We start from the raw sequence: 20,606 nt of genomic DNA, 5'->3' as shown, positions 1-20,606 counted from the left end.
CTCCCGAAGTCCACAACCAGTTCCTTAGTCTTTGACGTGTTGAGTTGCAGGTGGTTTGTGTGACTCCATGCGACAAAGATTCTCCTTTTGGCAGCAAAGAAGGCCATCACCAAAAACTGGCTTAAGACAGAAACACCAGGAAAGCAGCAGTGGGTAGCAATTGTGGAGGACATTATGAAGATGGAGAACTTTACACATAAACTAAAATTAAAGGAAGAACACTTTTTGAAGAACTGGGGAAAATGGTTGACGTACAGCAGAAGAAAAAAAAACAAAGACTGAACTGAATGAAGATGGGCATACAAAAAAAAAGAAAAAAAGAAAAGAATGTGAAATGAACGATGGAAATGTTTGACACCACAGGCATGTTTCCTATTTTTCTTTTTTCTTTTGTTTTACTTTATCTTATTTTTCTAATTATTATTATATATGTATTTATATTTTTATACATATATTTGTTTGTTCCTTTTTCTTTCTAATTTCACTGTCTTGAGTTTGTGACCCTCTTTGTATTCTGTTATTCTGAAGAAACTGTATGCGTAATGGACAAGTGAGTTGTTCAAATAAATAAAATAAAAAGTAAAAAAAAAAAAAAAGACAATCGAAATGGTAGAAAACCTCTGAAGTTTCTGTTTGGTTTAGTTTGGTAACTTGATTCCAAGTATTCCATGACTCTACAAAGACGTGAGCTGCTGTTGATAGAAACTGCATTTCGGCAGCCCTTATCTCAGCTCAGCACTGAAGGGGAAAATCAGACTACGAATGAAAGCAGCACAGTGAAGACTGCCATATTCAGATCCAGCCATGCCCCTCTTGTTTCAATCCAACCTTAACAAACACCACTTGTCAGCCAAGGTATTAACAAATCTCATCTTTTCTCTCCGAAAAGTCAGAGCCATGGTTCTGTGGAGGTAAAACACCCGTGTCATTTTCAGAATACAGAGCTTGTGAATCAAACCTGTAGCCACTGGTTGGCTACAGGTTTGATGTTAGCAAAGAAGTTCCTTCTAGAGAAGCTGTTTGTTAGTGCAGATAATAAGCAAAAGTGGAACTGGGATACAGACATGTAATCCCCAATGTTTCAGTAATGATTAACTGCACGATGATCACAACATCACATTTAACAATGCTGGGCAGCTTCCTATAGATCATTTTCAATAACTGACTGTTTGAGTTTAAATTGTAAGAAATAAATGTGTAAAATTACAGAAAATATCCTGTAATTTTACACATTTATACTGTAAATATTTCATATAGTTATAAAAACTAATTCACAGCTTTAAGTATGTATTTTCTTACAGTTTTTTTTGCTAAAATAAACTTTGTGAAAATGCAAATGTGCAAAAAGAAAACTTTCTGAAGCTGCTATATACTGTATGACTGTTTGACTTTCTGCAGTAAGCCTCCTTAGTCAACCTAAACAATGGCAAACGCTTGCTCCCTGTCTGAATTTACACTCTCCTCTCTGTGAAGCAGGATAGAGGGCTCACTGCATCTAAAACCCAGCAGCAGCATAATGATAAAAGGAGTCCTTCACCCTCTGCGATAAAAAAGACAGTGTTCCACAGAGCGAGTTCAAACTCAGGTTAAATATGCTAGAAACATTTTGACAGGAGAGAAAAAACAGTAAGACGAGGGATGAGCACCTGAACATCTGCGAATACTCATGCACACGTGTATACTCAGCTGCAAGGACACTGGGGTATGAGAGTGATGGGGTCATGTGGTTTGGATTCAGAGCAGTGCAAATGGTGCAGCTGAGATAAGCAGCAGCTCTTAAGAAGTCCTGTTTCTGTAACACCAGTTTTTTCTTCTACTGGTGACGACTTTCAGGCTTCAGAAACTGACGAATTTGAACAGATAAAACTATCCTGTCCCAGAATGACAGGCACTTTACACTAAATTCAGTCATTCACCCATTCACACACAGGTGATGGCAAGCTACATTGTAGCCACAGCTGCCCTGGGGTGCACCGACAGAGGCGAGGCTGCTGGACACTGGCGCCACCGGGCCCTCTGACCACCACCAGTAGGGCCATCTACAAGTACACCATCCAGGTACTTGTAGAGTACTTTTATGTAGTGTTACCTAATCTGCAGATGATGAGGAAGTAAATGCAATTTGTGAATCTGAATGTCTTCAGAATATAGAAGGAAAGTGGACGTTGTTCTTAAACCAATCATTTAAGAGCTGATGATCAGCTCTGCGCGCTCACCTTCATGACAATGAATTGAGCATGCTTGGCGGGTCTTCAAACATCAGCTCTAGTGTAATAAATTTGAAGTGTTCTAAATAAACTTTATTGGCCAATAAAAATGAGAATATGTCAAGAGTGCAGAACAAGAAGCAACGATTTCAGTTTAAAAAAAAAGAAAGAATAGAGGCCAGATGCCGATGCTACTTCTGCCAGCGTGGCAAAGCTAAAGGCGAGGCAGAGAATATTTCAGTGAGTGGATCATCCCGTCTTCACACATAATGCATCCCCAGTCTTCTTGCTGGCAGCCAGATAATCCAGACATGGGGAGCATACCAGGAAACAACCCCTGTCCCAGGACACGCCTTCACCACCAGCATCTAGGAGCAGATGTCTGGGGTTGGGGCAGGTAGGAGAAGCTACATGGAAGCTGCAGATAGTGCTGTCAATAACAGAACGCACAGCTGTTTATAATATTCAGGTTAAATGTAAAATCTGTGGTGGTTATAGCTGGAGTAAGCTCTCATTCCCATCAATAGACTAATAAAGTAATAAAAGCCTGTTGTAAATGGAGCAGCACAGGTGTGGGGTTAGAACAGTTGACGTCAGAAAGAACTCCACCATCTGGTTATCTCCGGGTACTATGGCTTCCTCCCACAGTCCAAACATAAGCAATTATTGGGGTTAGCTTAATTAATATTTCTACATTGTCCATAGGTGTGACTGTGAGTGCGAATGCTTGTCTGTCTCTGTGTGATAGACTGCCGACCTGTCCAGGGTGTACGCCGCCTCTCGCCTTAGGAATGTGTTTACTGAGGTCACAAGTGAGCCAAGGAGGTCAAGGCTCCCTTGCCCTTTAGTTTTGGTGACTAGCCAAGCTTGATATTCTTGGCTGATAAACTTGCATTCCACCCTCTTTTTTTCAAATAAGGTCACTTTCATAATGTAGAATCCAAAACCAGTGGGTTTGTCCATCCTTTAAACACTCTCAATTGCAAACTAAACATGAGCCAGTGTAGTTTGACCTGTTTTAGTCAAATCATCCACAGGGAATGGTCTGGAGGAGCTTTTTACATCTGTAATTAAGCTTTGGCTTAAACTGAAAATGTCCAGAAACCACACCCAATAAGTCGGTGTTAATAACCACTAACGTACACTCTTATATGTCCTGAAACATTCATATTACAGAGGTCAGCTACAGTAAACTTACACAACACCATTCCTTAAAAAGTATTACCAGATCATTGGACTCAAAATGATGCCACTTTGCTGTTTAATGTGGCAAAGCCAATATATTCAATTGCAGACATGCAGCAGTAATTACACAATATGACAAACACGTACAAGATAATTGAAAAAAGATGTTTTGTTTTTGTTTAATTAAAAGTACGTTTTATGTGATGGTACTCTTTAAAGTGACAGATTATTATTTTTATATATTTGAAATCATAATAATATTTTAATGTAACATTTAACAACATTTTGAAACCTCCAGTCAGTGCAAAAGTTATATATTTGAGCCTTTTCTACAGATGTTTTCAAGGCTTAAATAACTGAGAAATGGGTGCGGTGATCTTTTACTTACCAAGGGTTCTAAAGGGCCTCTGCTGGGGCACCAAGGAGAAGAATCCTGGCTTAAGGGCATTTGTGATAATGATGTCAAATAGTTCCTCAAAGTCCTTCCTGTAACAGCCAGAGAAAACTCTTTAGACTCGACAACTCGTGGAAAGCATCCAAGTACACAAGTGCACACAGTGAGGCTGAATGAGCCTAAACAATCAGATGATACAGATGATAGAAAACACAGAGCAATAAACAGTGAAGAAATGCAGACTAAAGTAAACACCGACCTACAGTCATGAGGACTTTAGTATACATGTTTATGAGGAAGAATCTTCCTTATAAGGAGAGAAGCCAACAAGTGGCTCATGAAGCAAGACATAAATATTAGTATGTGCCAAGCTTTAATTGCTTCATGACAAAAGTGCTCATTATAGTACAGTACAGTATATAACCGTGGCAAAAATGGGTTTCTGCACATTTTAACAATCATAATTCAGAACTCAAAAGTCTATTTGTACTGAAAAATATATTAATATAATTGTGATCCACACTTTGCAACTATAACTGCTTTAGCTCTTCTGGGAAGGCTTTCCATGAGGTTTAGGAGTGTGTTTATGGGAAAGTCAGACAGTGATGTGTGACTTTGGAAAAGGAAGGGCCATCCCCAAACTGCCTACACTGGGTCAGGGACAAGGAGTTTAACCCTTTCATGCATAGTGGTCACTACAGTGGACAGCTATTCAAAGGCGGTTTTCTTGTATTTGTGTCTGTGTTGATAGTATACTTGCATATAAACCACTACATTGGACACTGCTGTGTCACTCCATACCCTGCCACTCACTGGGTGACAGGGTTATATTTGTTATATTTATATATATATATTATATTTATATTTATATATACCTATGTGGTATGTGACTTTTGTTGCTATGATGCCAGGTCTCTCTTGGAAATGAGATTTTTAATCTCAATGAGATTTTTTACCTGGATAAATAAAGGATTAATAAATATTTGTTACATATATTGTTATAAAATATATTTAAAATATATATAAAAAATATTTTTGTTATGTTATAGTTCTTTCACATTTTATTTTAGTAGTTTGTCAAATTCATAAGTCAAAACGTATGTTGTCCACCTAAGTGGACATGTAAAAACCTCTTTGAAAAGTGCATGTTTAAAAAAATTAAGTTCAATTTTTTTTAAATTCAGTTTTGGCTGCCCATATGACCCACTCCCACATTAGCCGAAGAAAATGGATAAACATCTCAACTTTCAGTACTTTATATAAACCAGAAAACATGCTTAGTCAGTGGAATAAACACTCACAGAATCATGAAATGATGCTATTCTTCTTATAAAAAAAGTCTTCATCCAATTGTACCAAATAGTAATGCCCACTTCACTGGACAGGTTGGTCAGTATTAGCTTGTACTCTCCTGTTGGACAGAGCTGGCTTTCCTGTGCTATTTCTGACAGCCTCGTGTCATTGGTGTTCAGCCACTATTTGCCACACAGCAACTACTGTGGGCCAGTGACGATTTTCTCTTGAAAAGGACGGTGGCATAATGACAAAGGAGAAGCCCCGTTTCTCAATAAAGTGCTTTCTTAACATATCACACATCATGTGCTGACATGACCCACCAACACATTTCCCTGGAAGAATACACAAACTTTGGCTGTAAGACAACCAAGTAGGATGTTGAAGCCAACTACCTCAATCAGCACAAACACTCCTCCCTAAACCACTTCAGCCTAATTTCTAAGTCTTACAACAGAAATCTGCTGACCTTGTAAAGGTCTGAGTATGTGTCAAACACACACACTCAGACAGGCCTCTGCTTTCTGTGGAAGACGACAGGAAATGGTGTGAGAGGAGGACATCCAGAGCAAAACGGCTTTAACCTGAAAACTTCACATGGAGCAACAGCTTCAAGCAATGGAGACTGAAAAAAAACCAAACTATCGACAAGGCCAGAGAAGAGGATAAGAGCCGACAAAGAACAAGAAGGGCTTATCTAAGTCCAAACACAGCAGCAACGTGGACACTGTGTTGTTTCAAGGCCCTGTACTGCTGCTTGATCGAGTGTGAAATGGGGCTTAGGCTACAAAAACAAGGCTCTAACCACACTTTGTATAGTGAAGACAGAGGGAAGCTGGTAATGCACAAAGCCAGTGATTTGAACAGTAGCCCCACCGCTACAATTTAAAAACACAGACCTCATCAGCATCCTGCTGGGCAGGTTTAGAAAGGTCAAGGATGAGTGAGTTGAATGAAAAAAGAATAGGTTAAAAGCCCTATTTGGACTGTTATGGTAAACAAAGCAGATGAGGTTCCAGCTTTGTTAATGGAGGTGCCACTGTGAAGTATTGGTGTGGGCAGTCTTACCCCAGGATGTGTTCACAGATGAGCCTGCAGTAGTCGCTATGGGAACTGGTGATGAGGAGCAGAACCTGGCCAGCATTTTTCATGCTGCGCAGCCAGGTCTTGACAGAGTCGGAACAACGCTGCAGGTACTGGCCCGGATCCCTCTTCACACTTGGGAAGTATGTCCCTGCATCATCTGTGGGGAAACACAACAGTAGTAAGACACGTGCACGCTATGTAAACAAAAGTGACGCTGCTACTATTTCACATTCAGATTTCCACAATCTGACACACCTCGACAGAGACTCCAGTAACAAAGCTACAACAGTTATTTACTATGGTAATAGTTGATTACTGTAGCTGTGAAGCACTACTACCATGCCGCTTGGGGCTTCGTATTACACACTGAGTGTTTCTTTTTCACTCTCCCTATGTTTATACACCTCTCTGTATTTAATCATTAGTTAGTGTTACTGTGGCTTTTGTCTTGTGTCACTCTCTTCATCTTTTCATCTCCAACTAGTCATGGTTTTGCCTCCCTGAACCTGCTCAGTTGAAGATTTCTTTCTTTTAAAAGGGCGTTTTTCCTTCCCGCTGTCACCAACTGCTTGCTCAAAGTGGGCCATTTAATTTTGGGGGTTTTCTCTATATTATTGTAGAGTCTTTACCTTACAAGACAAGACAAAGCCCATTGAGGCCATTATTGTTGTAATTTTGCACTATACAAATCAAAGTCAACTGAATTAAATTGAACTGAACTCATTTGTTATTTACAGTCCAATGCTAGAACACCCTCAGCTGCTGAACATAACAGCATTTCCTTACTACCCACTGACCATCTCATTAAAATTGATCCCCACTGTAACATACGTGTAAGTTACAGTTGTGTCATAGAGCTAAACTGACAGCATGTTTCTGAGTGGCTAACACAGGTCTGTTTTTGCTCTGCTGTACCATCATACAGTGCAAATGTAACACTATATGGAAAGTACCAGCTGTTCACAACCGCTAACGTAGTGTCCATTTTTAAACAGGTAAAATTTTTATTGTCTAATCTGATTTTTTTAAGTAATCTGTGGTCATCTTTATCTTTTTACCTGATATAACACTTTAATAACAAAGGACAGCATGCTGACCTCCAGTTATGGTCACTTATTCTAGGATAAAATTCTTTCAGCTGCGTTAAAACTTTGATACAAGTAACTACCTGTAATGCAACGATGCAGAGAAACAACAAAACAAAGAAAAAGAAAACTGAAATCTGCTACCATAAATATGCCAGAGGAGTCTTTGGGTTACTGAAAGAAACCAGCACAGATGGTAATCAATTAGCTTCTTCGCATATTGTTGCAAAACCCCAAAAAAGCTACAATTCTTTCAAAGACAAACATCAAAGGACACATGCTTCCATTTTTCCTCGTGAGAGACTAAATGTTTACAGATTGAGCAAAGAAGGCTGAAGTGCTTGAACTTTTCCACAATTTATTTTCTGCTGAGCAAGCTTCAAAAAACAAACAAAACTAAACACACAAAAACATGAACTATATTTAAAGATGCCATACAGAAAAAAACATAAAGTTCTCTTTGGAATCTGTGTTCACAAAAGTGGGACCTAAGGGTCATGGCCCTGCTTCTCCATCACTTCACTTCCTGTTAGTATTACCAATTCTGGCTCATTAAAACATGTAACTCAGTTATGTGTCTCATCACTATAAAAACCTATGAATAAAGCATGATATATCAAGAATACAGATACTGCCTGACAACACATAATACACATGAATACATATAATATTGCCATTCTGCATTGTAAAATGTGGAAACATTATCAAATGGTACCTGGAAGTCTTGTAACTGCAAAAATTGTGACTATTTGTAGACCCAATGAATCCTACAGACAAAAGACCTCACAGTTCTGCGATGGAATTGACATAAAGGCAACCATATACAAACAGAAATATGAAGCAGATGGTATTTGCTGACAAACTGAAGAAAAAAGAGCTACATTCTACTTATAGTACACTACTTATCTCTATAAGTTAATACCATTTTTAATATCCTGACATCAGCACCCTCAGCAGACTACCTGACACAGTATTTATAGCAGCAGTTTCAAATTCTTTTCTGTTTAGGTCTATTTTTTTTAATCTGACTAAATAAATAGGTATGTAACAACTACTGCCTGTCATGGGAATGATATGGTTGAGCGGTTTCTCAGTCCTGCACCAAGTCTAAAATGTTTGGGCATGCTGGCCTCCAGTGGCCAAATACAGGACTAACATGGAAGAGGAAAAATGCTCTGGTTTTTTCCAAAAAAGGCAGTACAGAGGTCTAAACAGAAGATGGTGACAAACACAAACAAGCAAAAATGGCTCATTTATCTGGTTTATCCGGTCAGTGAGAACCTCTTAATCCGCATTTTGAAAGTGTTCCAGATGCAAACATTTAAAAAAAATCTCGTCTGAAGTTTTAATTGCATCCACAGATCATTACACCTTCAGCTAAACAGCAAAAAGGGGTCTCAACAACCACGGCCGCTCCTCAGGAAGCACAAAGCCTGTCTTGCCTCATTAACCACAATCAGGGAGGTCATCTGTGGGGGATTAGGGGAACTCCCCTAGCAGCAAGATTCCATGAAGTAGTTTCATGTGTTTAACAAACATCGACCCCACATGCCAGCACCAGATTTCAATAACACGCCGCAAAGATTCAGAGATGAAGATGGCTAAAAAGATGATATTGGATTCCTTATCCAATACCAGCCACAATAAAACATCATAAAAGCACGTGGTAGTTCTGCTGTAGGTGGTAAATAGTGTCCTGTTGCTAGATCAAGGGAAATTCTAAATCCATAGTGTCCAATTTAGTCAATATTAACAGATAGTGCAAAAATTTGTTTGCAGATATACATGCTGACCACAGACGCTGGTCATATATCGCCTGTTTTGCTGATCTGTCAGTGTCAGTCAATACTGGCTGACAGCAGCAGACAGTTGATATATCAGCACATCCCTATAGAGATCAACACTTCCACCCATTCTGCAATTCATATGAACAAAGATGCTAAAAAAAAAAAACGCTCGAGTGTGATCCCAGAACAGGATGATAGCCTCAACTGAGTGCTGTTTTGTTTTGTTTTATTTCTTTCTGTCTCAGTGACACCTCCCAAAAACAACTCGGTTTTTTCATTTCACAGACGCTCTATATTTTGTTCTATATCTCTTCAGCCCTCTGTCTGCTTCCAGGCAAATGATTTAAAGCAGAGAAGCAAGCGAAGAAGCAAACCAGAAGTCCCGCAGAGAAGCGCATATTTAAAATGCTGCTCTGGCACCACTGTGAGGCTACTACAGTGTGTGTGTCTAGCTGTGAATATAGGACTGAAGTGCCCTGAGGCCCAGCAGGCCTGTGCCTGGGCACTGCACTGTGCAGGCAGGCGCCAGGCCTGCATAACTGAATAGCTGCTCAGTGAAAGAAAACCACGACCTGCAGCAGGTCAATCTCTTTGATACATCAAAGCATCCTGACAGGATACACAAATCAACAGTAGCAGTGGAAATTAGGGCAGAGAACATGAGCATTTTGCAACCAGCCACACCAAAAGTGATGAGGGGCACAATCTACACGTTCATTTATTTTCTTTATCCCCCCAGCAGGAAAGATAAAGGCTAAGAAAACAAATGTGAGAAAAGATCCATTTACTCTTTTTGTCATTATACATAATAAACATCAATCTCTGTATATACACTGTATAAAGCACATGTACTAAATCTCTAAAGGGAAGCTATAATCTACAGTGTTTTGTCTTAAAAAGGCATCCAGACAAACAGCATTTTCCAGCACCTGTTGGAACCACGTGGAAAAACTGGTCGGGCCATTCTGTCTGTGGACTTTCCATTTTTAGCAGAACGACCACAAATTGCTGCATCATGTCCTTTGCACACTTTTTTTCCCCTTTCAGTCGGTGACAGTGGAGCTTCACTATCGAAATAACACTCGTGATAACAAAAAGGCAATATACTCTAAAAACAAAGCTGTCAAAAGGAGGTTCCAACTTAGTCCACAACAAGTTTCACGTCAGGTCAAAAAGCCTTTGACATTTCTTGCTTTTTTTTGACATTGTAAGTCAATTAAACTGTTCATCCTCTCTACATAAAGGTAAATCACTCAAACAAATGACACAAAAGTTGTCACTTTGAAGTAACTTTCATGACTGAAATAAATAAGAACAACAGCTCAGTTACATAAAGTGCAACTACACCTTCAAATCTGAGTTTGCAAATTAGGTGACAAAGATTGGACCCTCACTGAGAAGAGAACTGTGGAACCCGTTTCCTGTCTAAGGTTTGCTTTTCATTATCGTACCCAGATCTAAAGAAATCTGAGAGACCTTTAGAAAAAGTTTGGACGGGGATTCAATGACAACAAAAGTAGTAATAAATAGATTGGTACTTGTACAGCACTCTCTTAGGCTACGTCCACACGTACACGGGTATTTTTGAAAACTGAGATTTTCCGTTTTCGTTTTAAAAAATAATCCCATCCACACGTAAACACAGAAATGAAGAAAAACGCTGCTAGGAACATGCCAAAGCAACAGGTGGCGATATATTCCTAACCGTGTAGAAATGTTGGCCAATCAGAAGTCTAGAAGCCTCGGTGGGAAAAAGTAAACAAAGCTGGGGCATAGAAGCAGAACCCAGTCCTATGTGTGGAGGGACAGTAACTGTGTGTGTATATGTAAGCATTTAAACAAACTCAGTCAGAGTACAATTAACAGTAACTTTATTGGTGAAATTCATTTCACCGAAACAATAACATGGCGCACAGTGTGACGTCACAAAAGGCGCACACCTTTGACGCTGCGTTTTCTCCGTTTTCTCCGTTTTTCTCGTCCACACGTAAATGCAAAAACTGAGTTTTCGAAAATATCCACCCTGGCAGGCGTTTTTAGAAATCTCCGTTTTCAGTGACCGAAAACGCCGTTTACGTGTGGACGAAAGGTGCAAACGCATAGAAAAATCTGCGTTTTCAAAAATACCCGGGTACGTGTGGACGTAGCCTTAGTAACAGCCTTATTCACCCATTCACACAAACACTATCATACAAATGTTTTCACTTTAAACATAATGTATTCACACTCCGTTGGATACATCAGGGCAACTTGGGGTGAGTTCCACCAATGCATCTACTGGAACAATAAAGTTTTGTTGATGGTGGTGGAAAACCTAACATTATGGTACAAAGGTGTTACATTACGCTGGGATATATTGACTAGTGTAAGACTGCAGAGTTCAATGTAATGTGAAACATACCTCAACAAATATCACACACTCACAAGTTGTTTTCATTGTAAAACTCAACCTAGTTTAGTCAAGTTGTGGTTACGAAGTGCCTCATTAATATTAATATAAGATAACTTTGTCCTTAAGACAGATTAGGAAGATGTTTCCTAGGAAAAATAAATCAAATAAATTTCATAAACTGGAAGAAATTTTAAAGATTGAATTAGTAAAGTATTTTATTTTGTAGTCCTATTAAATCATACAATGAATGTAGGGAATGCATGAGTTGTGGAAATTCCTCCATCCATCGTTCCATCTCCCAAAAGTATTTTCCCCAAATGGTCCTTTTTATCTCTAAAAAATATAGGGCTAGATTTCAGGTAACTTTTTGTGAAAGATGATGATTTACACCTCCAAGGATTTATCTGCCTGCTGTCCCAGTTTGATCTAAGTAGATTAATTAGACTATCATACATTAGAATAGCTTTCCCAAAGCGGTCTTTCGTTGAGGTGTTGTGCTTTAAAGGGTGTTTTATCTTAATGATCAAGGAACATAAAAAAGAGAACAGGGAAACCTTTGAGTTGTTCACTAGGCAGGCAGATAGACTCCTGTCCCTTAGTTTTTCTACTTTCTGAAGAAGTGCTACTGAAGTGGAGATAAAAAGCGACACAAAGAACAATGGCAGCTGTGAAAAAAAAGGGACGGTGGTTTTTGGACACCCTTATACACATCGCTGTGGGGGACAGTGACGCCAGTTGCGCAGTCACTTTCGCCTCAGAGCAAACGTGAGGGACACTGCAATCTGTCATTACACCAAACCAGAGCTATATTTAGCCAGTGCTATCTTAAGAAAACTGCAGGCATTCATACTTTAAGGTCTGATCTCAGGAAGATCACATCTTAAATTCCCTATACAGGGTGACACCGTGCACAGTCTCAGTAGGTGCAGCGCAACCGAAATACACAGGGAAGAAAACGCTGATTCAAAAATCCCATTGCCTATTGTAAACAAGAGTTAAATGCAAAAGTGAAATTGCCCTTCAAATTAAACATATTTATGTATATTTATCTTAACTACATTTTGCTGACTCTCAGAAGAACACCGACAAAAGCAAAGCACAAAAAGCAAAATGTGTAAAACCCTGAACAAGTCCAGTCTGGTTTGTTATAATCACAGGGAGTTTATGGCACTCACAGTGATGAATTATCCTCCAAGGTGCAATCTCCATAAACAATAGCTACCTGTTTGGCTACCATCTTTATACATGAGTCTTAGAAAACACATGGGAAGCGTGCACGATCGCTACTCCTCATCAGTTCACACAGGATGAAAAAAATGGCAAAAATACTGACTTATGTTGCAACAACATCTTTTATATTGCTGACGTAAACAGAAGAAATACTATTTCTATATCCAAGCTGTGGACTGGAACTCTGATAGGGCCCAGGATGCCTGAGAGAAAAGCAAAATGATCACCTTGCAGTAAAGCTGAGTAAGAATGATCACCAAGTTTAATGGAACTATCAGTAGATTATGATATTATGACTTAATTATAGCACTGAAAAATAGAACCCAGACTTTAGAGACAAAGGTATTAAAATGATGAAGCAGTGATCACTAGGAGAATAAAATATGTGAACACAAATGCCAATGGGCTTTCGTCATATGCAATTGTATGCTCCAAGGGGAGGCTGTAAAATGTTGTGAAAGGAGTCTAATACAATCCAGTGAGTAAGTGAAGCACACGTTTGTTTGATGACAGGGATATTGAGGTGGGTTGATGAGGATATCCTTAACTTTTCTGTCAGGAAACGCTGCTGTTTTTGTTGCTGTTAGCTGCACTTGGCGAGTAAACTTTCTATGAGAATGGGAAAGTGTCATTTTTAGTACTGCGCATGCGTGAAACACAAGCCGATTCGACCTGCCTCATTTCTGTCTGCCGTTTATTTACTTAACGGCTCTTTGAAACGCCGCGGCAAAATGTTGAGGAAAAGCACAACGTTTTTTAAATGGACTAACAATAAGGTGGAGTTGTTGCTGCGAGTAACACAAAAGTACAAAGTTGCAAAAGCAAGTGAGAAATGAAGAATTTGAAGAAAAGCTGTCTGGAGCATTTACAAACTGATATTAATCTTTAATAGGGCTGTCAAAATTGAGAGCAAACAAAACAACTGCTGTGTAATGCCTTCCGCTATCTTAGTTTAATTGGTCACATGACTGCATCACATGACTAAAATGTGTCATCGTTTTCGAAAAGGCTCCGGGTTCGCTGTCCACACTGCGACAAGAAAACGCTTTGGAGAGCGTTTTCAAAACGCTCCATATTCCTTGACCGAAAACACCGTCTCAGTGTGGACGGAAGGCCAAAACAGAGAGAAAAAGATGCGTTTTCAAAGGAAAATGTATTAGTGTGGACATGGCCTCCCTATCTCTCCACACTGTTGCCTCCAGTGAAAGTCCTGACACCCCTCCCCCAACTATCTGCAATTTTGTTGAAGAAAGATGTTGAATCTATTTAATATTTCTTGAAAAAAAATTGATTTCTGTGCATTTTTTTTTCACACTGCATCAAATTAAGGTTGATTACGTCGATTAAGCATCATGAGGTGGAGCGTGAGGGGTGGTTCCCTATTTTTTATTTATTTATTTTTGTTGCTGGGAGTTGGAACCCTATTAGTTAGGTTGCTTAATATTTACGCTAAGTACTCTTTAAAATACCAGAATAGGGAGGATGGTGTAGGTTTAAGTTTATTAGATTGATCAGTATTGCTGAACTATGAAACATTTTTTTTTGCATACAGGTATAACAGAATAGCTTTAGTGTAGTTGTTGTTTTAAACTTGAGTATGAACTTATACAAAATGCAGCAAGATATTTAAAAAAAAACAGTTTTGTTGATTAAAAAACACTATATCGGATTCATATCGGTATCGGCAGATATCCAAATTTATGATATCGGTATCGGTATCGGACATAAAAAAGTGGTATCGTGCCATCTCTACATTCAACACCATCAGGCCAACCCTCCTGGGTGATAAACTAAGAGAGATGCAGGTGGATGCTTCTCTGGTGTCCTGGATTGTTGATTACCTGACAGGAAGACAACAATATGTACGTCTTCCACAGTGTGTGTCTGACAAGATAATCAGCAACATAGGGGCACCACAAGGGACCGTCCTCCCCCCCTTCCCTCTTCCCCCTCTACACCACAGACTTCAACCACTGCACAGAGACCTGCCATTTTCAGAAGTTTGCTATTGACTCTGGGGTGGTTGGACGCATGAGCAAGGGTGATGAGTCAGAGTACCGAGCTGTGGTTGACTCCTTTGTCACGTGGTGCAAGCAGAATCATCTGCAGCTCAACGTGGCAAAGACCATGGAATTGATTGTGGATTTTAGGAAGACCAGGAAAACCTTGACCCCTGTTTCAATCCAGAGGATCAATGTGGACATTGTGGAGAACTATAAATACCTCGGAGTACACAAAAAAAACCACCAAAAACACCACTGCACTTTACAGGAAAGGCCAGAGCCGTCTCTATTTTCTGAAGCAGCTGAGGTCCATCAACATCTGTTGGACAATGTTCAGGATTTTCTATGAGTCTGTTGTGGCCAGTGCATGCTGGGGCAGCAGGTTGAGGGTCGCAGATGCCAACAGACTAAATAAACTGATCCGCAAGGCCAGTAATGTTGTGGGGATGGAGCTGGACTCCCTTAGGGTGGTGTCGGAGAGGAGGATGTTGTCCAAGATAAAGACAATGTTGGATAATACCTCCCACCCACTCCATGACTTGCTGGCAAGCCACAGGAGTACATTCAGTGAGAGACTGAGATTACCAAAAAGCAACACTGAAGGACACACAGGATAAATAAGCATGTTTACAAATGTTTTTGTGTGTTCGAGATCTCACTTCAGTCCAGGAGAAGAGGCTTGAGGTGAGGAGTGGACACAAGAGCAGGGAGAGAGCAGTTTTGGAGGAGGAGAACGACATGATGAAAATGTACAAATGTTAAATGGTCATATATGAAAGAGCTATTTGTGATTTTTTAATTTAAAGATGTTTACTATGTACAGTGGCTTGCAAAAGTATTCGGCCCCCTTGAACTTTTCCGCATTTTGTCACATTACAGCCACAAACATAAATCAATTTTATTGGAATTCCACGTGAAAGACCAACACAAAGTGGTGTACACGTGAGAAGTGGAATGAAAATCATACATGATTCCAAATATTTTTTACAAATAAATAACTAAAAAGTGGGGTGTGCGTAATTATTCAGCCCCTGAGTCAATACTTTGTAGAACCACCTTTTGCTGCAATTACAGCTGCCAGTCTTTTAGGGTCTGTTTCTACCAGCTTTGCACATCTAGCGACTGAAATTCTTGCAAAACAGCTCCAGCTCAGTCAGATTAGATGGACAGCGTTTGTGAACAGCAGTTGTCAGATCTCAAATCTAATTTTTCATGATTTGTTGAATTAACCCTCTGAGGTCTGAAATACAACTGCCCATTTTTGACTCCCTTTTACATTTGTATTTTACCCTCAAATTGTTTCATTTTATTTTTTTCCCCTTGCCTTGTTTAGTATCATTCTTTTCAGCTCAACTGAATTTAGTTGTTTTTTGCTCATGACAGTGCAGATTTCTGACATTTTGTGTAATTTAAGCATGTAACAATGTGATTGTTTTCTAACAAAAAACAGTGTGAAACTTCAGTTAGACTTGTGTTTGTAAAGCAACCACCCCATGTTGTGTAGCTTTCTGGATTTTATACTTATTGGGCTACATATTTATTATACAGGCTATACAGTACATAAAATCAAAACGCATTGGCTACAGACAATAATTAAGTTATAGACTATAAGATAAGATAAGATAAGATAAGATAAGATAAGATAAGATAAGATAGAACTTTATTAATCCCTCGGGTGGGTTCCTCTGGGAAATTCGATTTCCAAAAAAGCACAGCACCGACAGAAGTTACAGAGTTACAGAATATTATATATATATATACACACACACACACACACACACACATATATATAAATACAGAGACAATATAAATAAAATATACGAAGGGGATAAATAGAATAAATAGGAATAAAAAATAAAAATACAAGTGAATTGCACATTTCAAGTATTGAGTCTATTGCACTGTTGACTATTTACAAAAAGTATTGCACAAAAGGTATTGCACAGTGAGGTGAAGAGGCACTACAGCTTAGTTGTTCCCCCCTCCTTTGTCCTCCTGTTTCCCCTCCCTCTCCCCTCCAGAGAGGAGTTAAACAGTTTGATGGCGTGTGGGACAAAGGCGTTTTTAAGTCTGTTAGTTCTTGTCTTTGGGAGAAGCAACCTGTCACTGAACAGACTCTTCTGGTTGTTAATGGCCGTGTGCAGAGGATGCCTGGCATTGTCCATAATGTCCATCAGTTTCTTTAATGTCCTTTTCTCTGCCACTGTCACCAGAGTGTCCAGCTTCATGCCGACCACAGAGCTAGCCTTCCTGATCAGTTTCTCCAGCCTGGATGAGTCCTTCTTTGCTGTGCTGCTCCCCCAGCACACCACAGCATAGAAAAGTACTCCAGCAACCACCGACTGGTAAAACATCCTCAGGAGCTTCCTGCAGATGTTAAAAGACCTCAGCCTCCTGAGGAAGTACAGTCGGCTTTGGGCTTTTTTATACAGGTGCTCTGTGTTGCATGACCAGTCCAGTTTATTGTCCACCCACAGCCCGAGGTACTTGTACTTGTTGACCACCTCCACCTCCTCCCCCTCTATCTGAACCGGCAGTGGACCTGCTCTAGACCTCCCGAAGTCCACAACCAGTTCCTTAGTCTTTGACGTGTTGAGTTGCAGGTGGTTTGTGTGACTCCATGCGACAAAGTTCCTCACCAGACTTCTGTACTCCTCTTCCTGATCATCCCAGATACACCCCATGATGGCTGTGTCGTCTGCAAACTTCTGAATGTGGCATAATTCAGAATTGTAGCAGAAGTCAGAGGTGTACAGGGTGAAGAGAAGAGGGGACAGCACAGTTCCCTGTGGTGCTCCTGTGCTGCTGACCACTGTGTCAGACGTGATGTCCTTCAGCCTGACGTACTGTGGTCTGTCGGTGAGGTAGTCGGAGATCCAAGCGACCAGGCAGGGGTCCACCTCCATCCTGTTCAGTTTTTCCTGAAGCATACAGGGCCGGATGGTATTAAAGGCACTGGAAAAGTCAAGAAACAGGATCCTGACCGTGCCTTTTCCCCCATCCAGGTGTGAGTGGGCTCTGTGTAGGAGGTACAGGATGGCATCCTCCACTCCGACACCCGCCTTGTATGCAAACTGTAGTGGGTCCTGGGCATGTTGTACCTGTGGTCGGAGGAGGTTGAGGAAGAGCCGCTCTAGAGTCTTCATAAGATGTGACGTCAGTGCCACCGGTCGGAAGTCATTCAGCTCATTGGGCCGGTTCTTTTTGGGGACCGGGACGATGCAGGATGTCTTCCATAGGGCGGGCACTCTCCCCAGTCGCAGACTGAGGTTGAAGACTCGTTGTAGCGGCTCCCCAAGTTCAGCAGCACACGCCTTTAGCATCCTAGGACACACCTTGTCTGGGCCTGCTGCCTTTCTGGGGCGAAGCTTCCTCAGTTGTCTCCTGACCTGATCCACTGTGACACTGGGAGATGTTTGGGAGGAGGGGAGATGTCTTGCTGCTGAGAGAGGGATTGGAGGAGGGGGGTGTCATGGTGTCAGGAAGGGGGGGAAGCGAGGGAGGTAGAAGAGTGGGGAGAGGACTCTGTAGTGAAGGTGAGGGTGAGGGTGGGGGGTTGTGGGCTGGTCAAACCTGTTGAAGAAGTTGTTGAGTTCGTTTGCCTTCTCCACAGTCCCCCCCACTGTGCTTTTCTTGGTGTTGTGGCCTGTGATGGTTTTCACACCATTCCAGACCTCCCTCATATTGTTCCTCTCCAACTTCTGTTCCACCTTCCTCCTGTAGGTGTCCTTTGCTTCCCTCAGGCAGCGTTTCACCTCCCGCTGTGCTGCTTTCATCTCCTCCTTCACTTTGCTCCTGAAAGCCTTCTTCTTCATGTTGAGGACAGCTTTGACTTCCTGTGTTACCCACGGTTTGTTATTAGGATAACACCGTACCGTCTTAGCAGGGGCGACCGTGTCCACACAAAAGTTGAGGTAGTCTGTAAGACAGTGTGTCGCCCCCTCTATGTCCTCACCATATATATTTATATGAAAAACGTGTACTTACTGCAATTGACTCATTTTAACCATATTTAACCACCTGCATATGTGTTTGAAAAAAAAGGCTTTGATTTTGCCCCCCCATTTGATTTCTTTGCCACCCTCATGCCACCCTAAGAAAATTTCTCTAGATCCGCCCCTGAGTGGGTGGGAGGTATTATCCAACATTGTCTTTATCTTGGACAACATCCTCCTCTTTTGCAAGCCACTGTGTGTGGTGGTAATGTCCTTCTTGGCCACTGTGTTCAAGATGGTGAGGCAACATGACGAATTCTGGTGCACGCTCCTTATTTTCAAAATAATAATTCAAACTTTTGGAGAATGGATCAATTTGGTGGAAGATGTGATTAAACACTAACGAATATATTCATGAGGACAGTTTTCCTTTTTTCCTATTAAACAACTTCAAAAAAATTACTTGCCGCACTTTTAAATGAATCACACAAGTGTAATTTACTAAGATTAAAAGCAGGCAATTTACTCCTTTTCTCAGAATTGTTTAAAAGTTCATGATAATCACTGTAGATAATACTCACAAATGTCAGTCCTGTAGGCCTATAGGTAGCTATTGGTTCTTCACCCTGAATGCTTAGAGCTGAGCCTCACATTTTAGTTATTCAGTACATATTTAAACTATTTTTATATACATATACAATGCAATCCAAACTCATATTTATTGCATTTTTCACAGCCTTAACAGCAGCAAGGCGGGCTATTAAAGACATATTGAGCTGAGTGCAACTATTGTCTTCTCACAATATGAGAACAGTTAATGAAGTCTTTGGTGGAACCCACTTTAATCACACTCCAAGCTGCTGCTCAGTTAAGTTTTTACGACTCTCAGAGCAGAAGAAACAAGAGGCTCCTTTTGCTGATGTCAGATGGAACTGATGTTAAAAGTAAGTCAGAGCTCATTCTCTGTATTCCAAAAAAAGGTGCGATTATCGTTCCTTTCAGACCAGCGAATATACGCTTATTTTAAATTCTTAAGACTGAAATCTACTGATCACACTCTAACATCCAACCACATGAGCAATTACCATTATTTTATCCTTGTTTAAGATATGGCAGCATCATTCATCCTCCAAAGAAAACCTGATGGAAACTAAACTAGCAGTTCATTAGGAGTCTGCTGTTTATTTGACGCAGCGCAGAACATGCCTCGTCTGTTATGTTGTACGCAAAACACATATTTAGCTTATCTGTGAGCAAACATGGGGCTGATCAAAGAAAGGCGCCACCACAACATCATTTGGCAAGTCAGACATAACACTGTGCATCCCCACCCTGATGTGGGGAACGTCACGCAGTGGAACATATGTATACATTTGTTTAAAAGACAATGACAAAGGGACTCCAGTGCCAAACAGATCATTTTAAAACATGAAAATAGCCTAACACTAACAGACGAGACCCAGGACTTAGAAGTCAGCTGTGGATTTTGTGGTGTTTCTGTTGGTTTAAAATGGAGCACTGTAACAAAAAATAATTTCCCCCAGGGATCAATAAAGTATTCTGATTCTGATCAGCGATAATATGAAACATTGACTAATGATCCGTATCTTATAAATGTGTTTCTCTAGCTCTGTCACTGGAGACACAGATGGGAGGGGTTAATGTAAATATTGCGTGTCCTGAATACACATATGGGAGCAGCAAACTGTAAACACACATACATGTAACGCCATCATTTTTAACTGTTCAACAAACAATAAACAACAGATCATGTGCAGTGCTGGATCTGATGATGTCTAAAAAGTAACTGGACAAGTTAAATAACCAAAAATAAAATGTTAATTTATAGTACATGGTTGAAAACCCTTTGCTGCCAATGACAGCCTTGAACTCAAAGAAGTCTTGAACTCAAGGACATCACCAGATCCTGCGTTTCCTCCTTTTTAATGCACTGCCAGGCCTTTACTGCAGAAGCTTTCAGTTGCTGTTTGTTTGTGGGCCTTTGAGTT

The 20,606-nt window shown here is 40.4% G+C and overlaps 1 protein-coding gene across 1 annotated transcript in view; it reads right to left on the bottom strand.

Annotated features, from left to right (window-relative positions):
* Positions 1-20,606, bottom strand: part of nt5dc1 (5'-nucleotidase domain containing 1) — a 75,941-nt gene that overhangs the window by 26,094 nt on the left and 29,241 nt on the right. The window contains exons 7-8 of the mRNA XM_004566214.5: positions 6,148-6,322; positions 3,781-3,878 (exon numbers count right to left, since the gene is read on the bottom strand). Of these exons, the coding sequence (XP_004566271.1) occupies positions 3,781-3,878; positions 6,148-6,322 (273 nt within the window). The remainder of the gene's footprint in view (positions 1-3,780; positions 3,879-6,147; positions 6,323-20,606) is intronic.

The sequence above is a fragment of the Maylandia zebra genome, linkage group LG15 (assembly GCF_041146795.1).
Source record: "Maylandia zebra isolate NMK-2024a linkage group LG15, Mzebra_GT3a, whole genome shotgun sequence".
Taxonomy (NCBI): Eukaryota; Metazoa; Chordata; class Actinopteri; order Cichliformes; family Cichlidae; genus Maylandia; species Maylandia zebra.
This window is presented reverse-complemented; position numbering and strand designations above follow the sequence as displayed.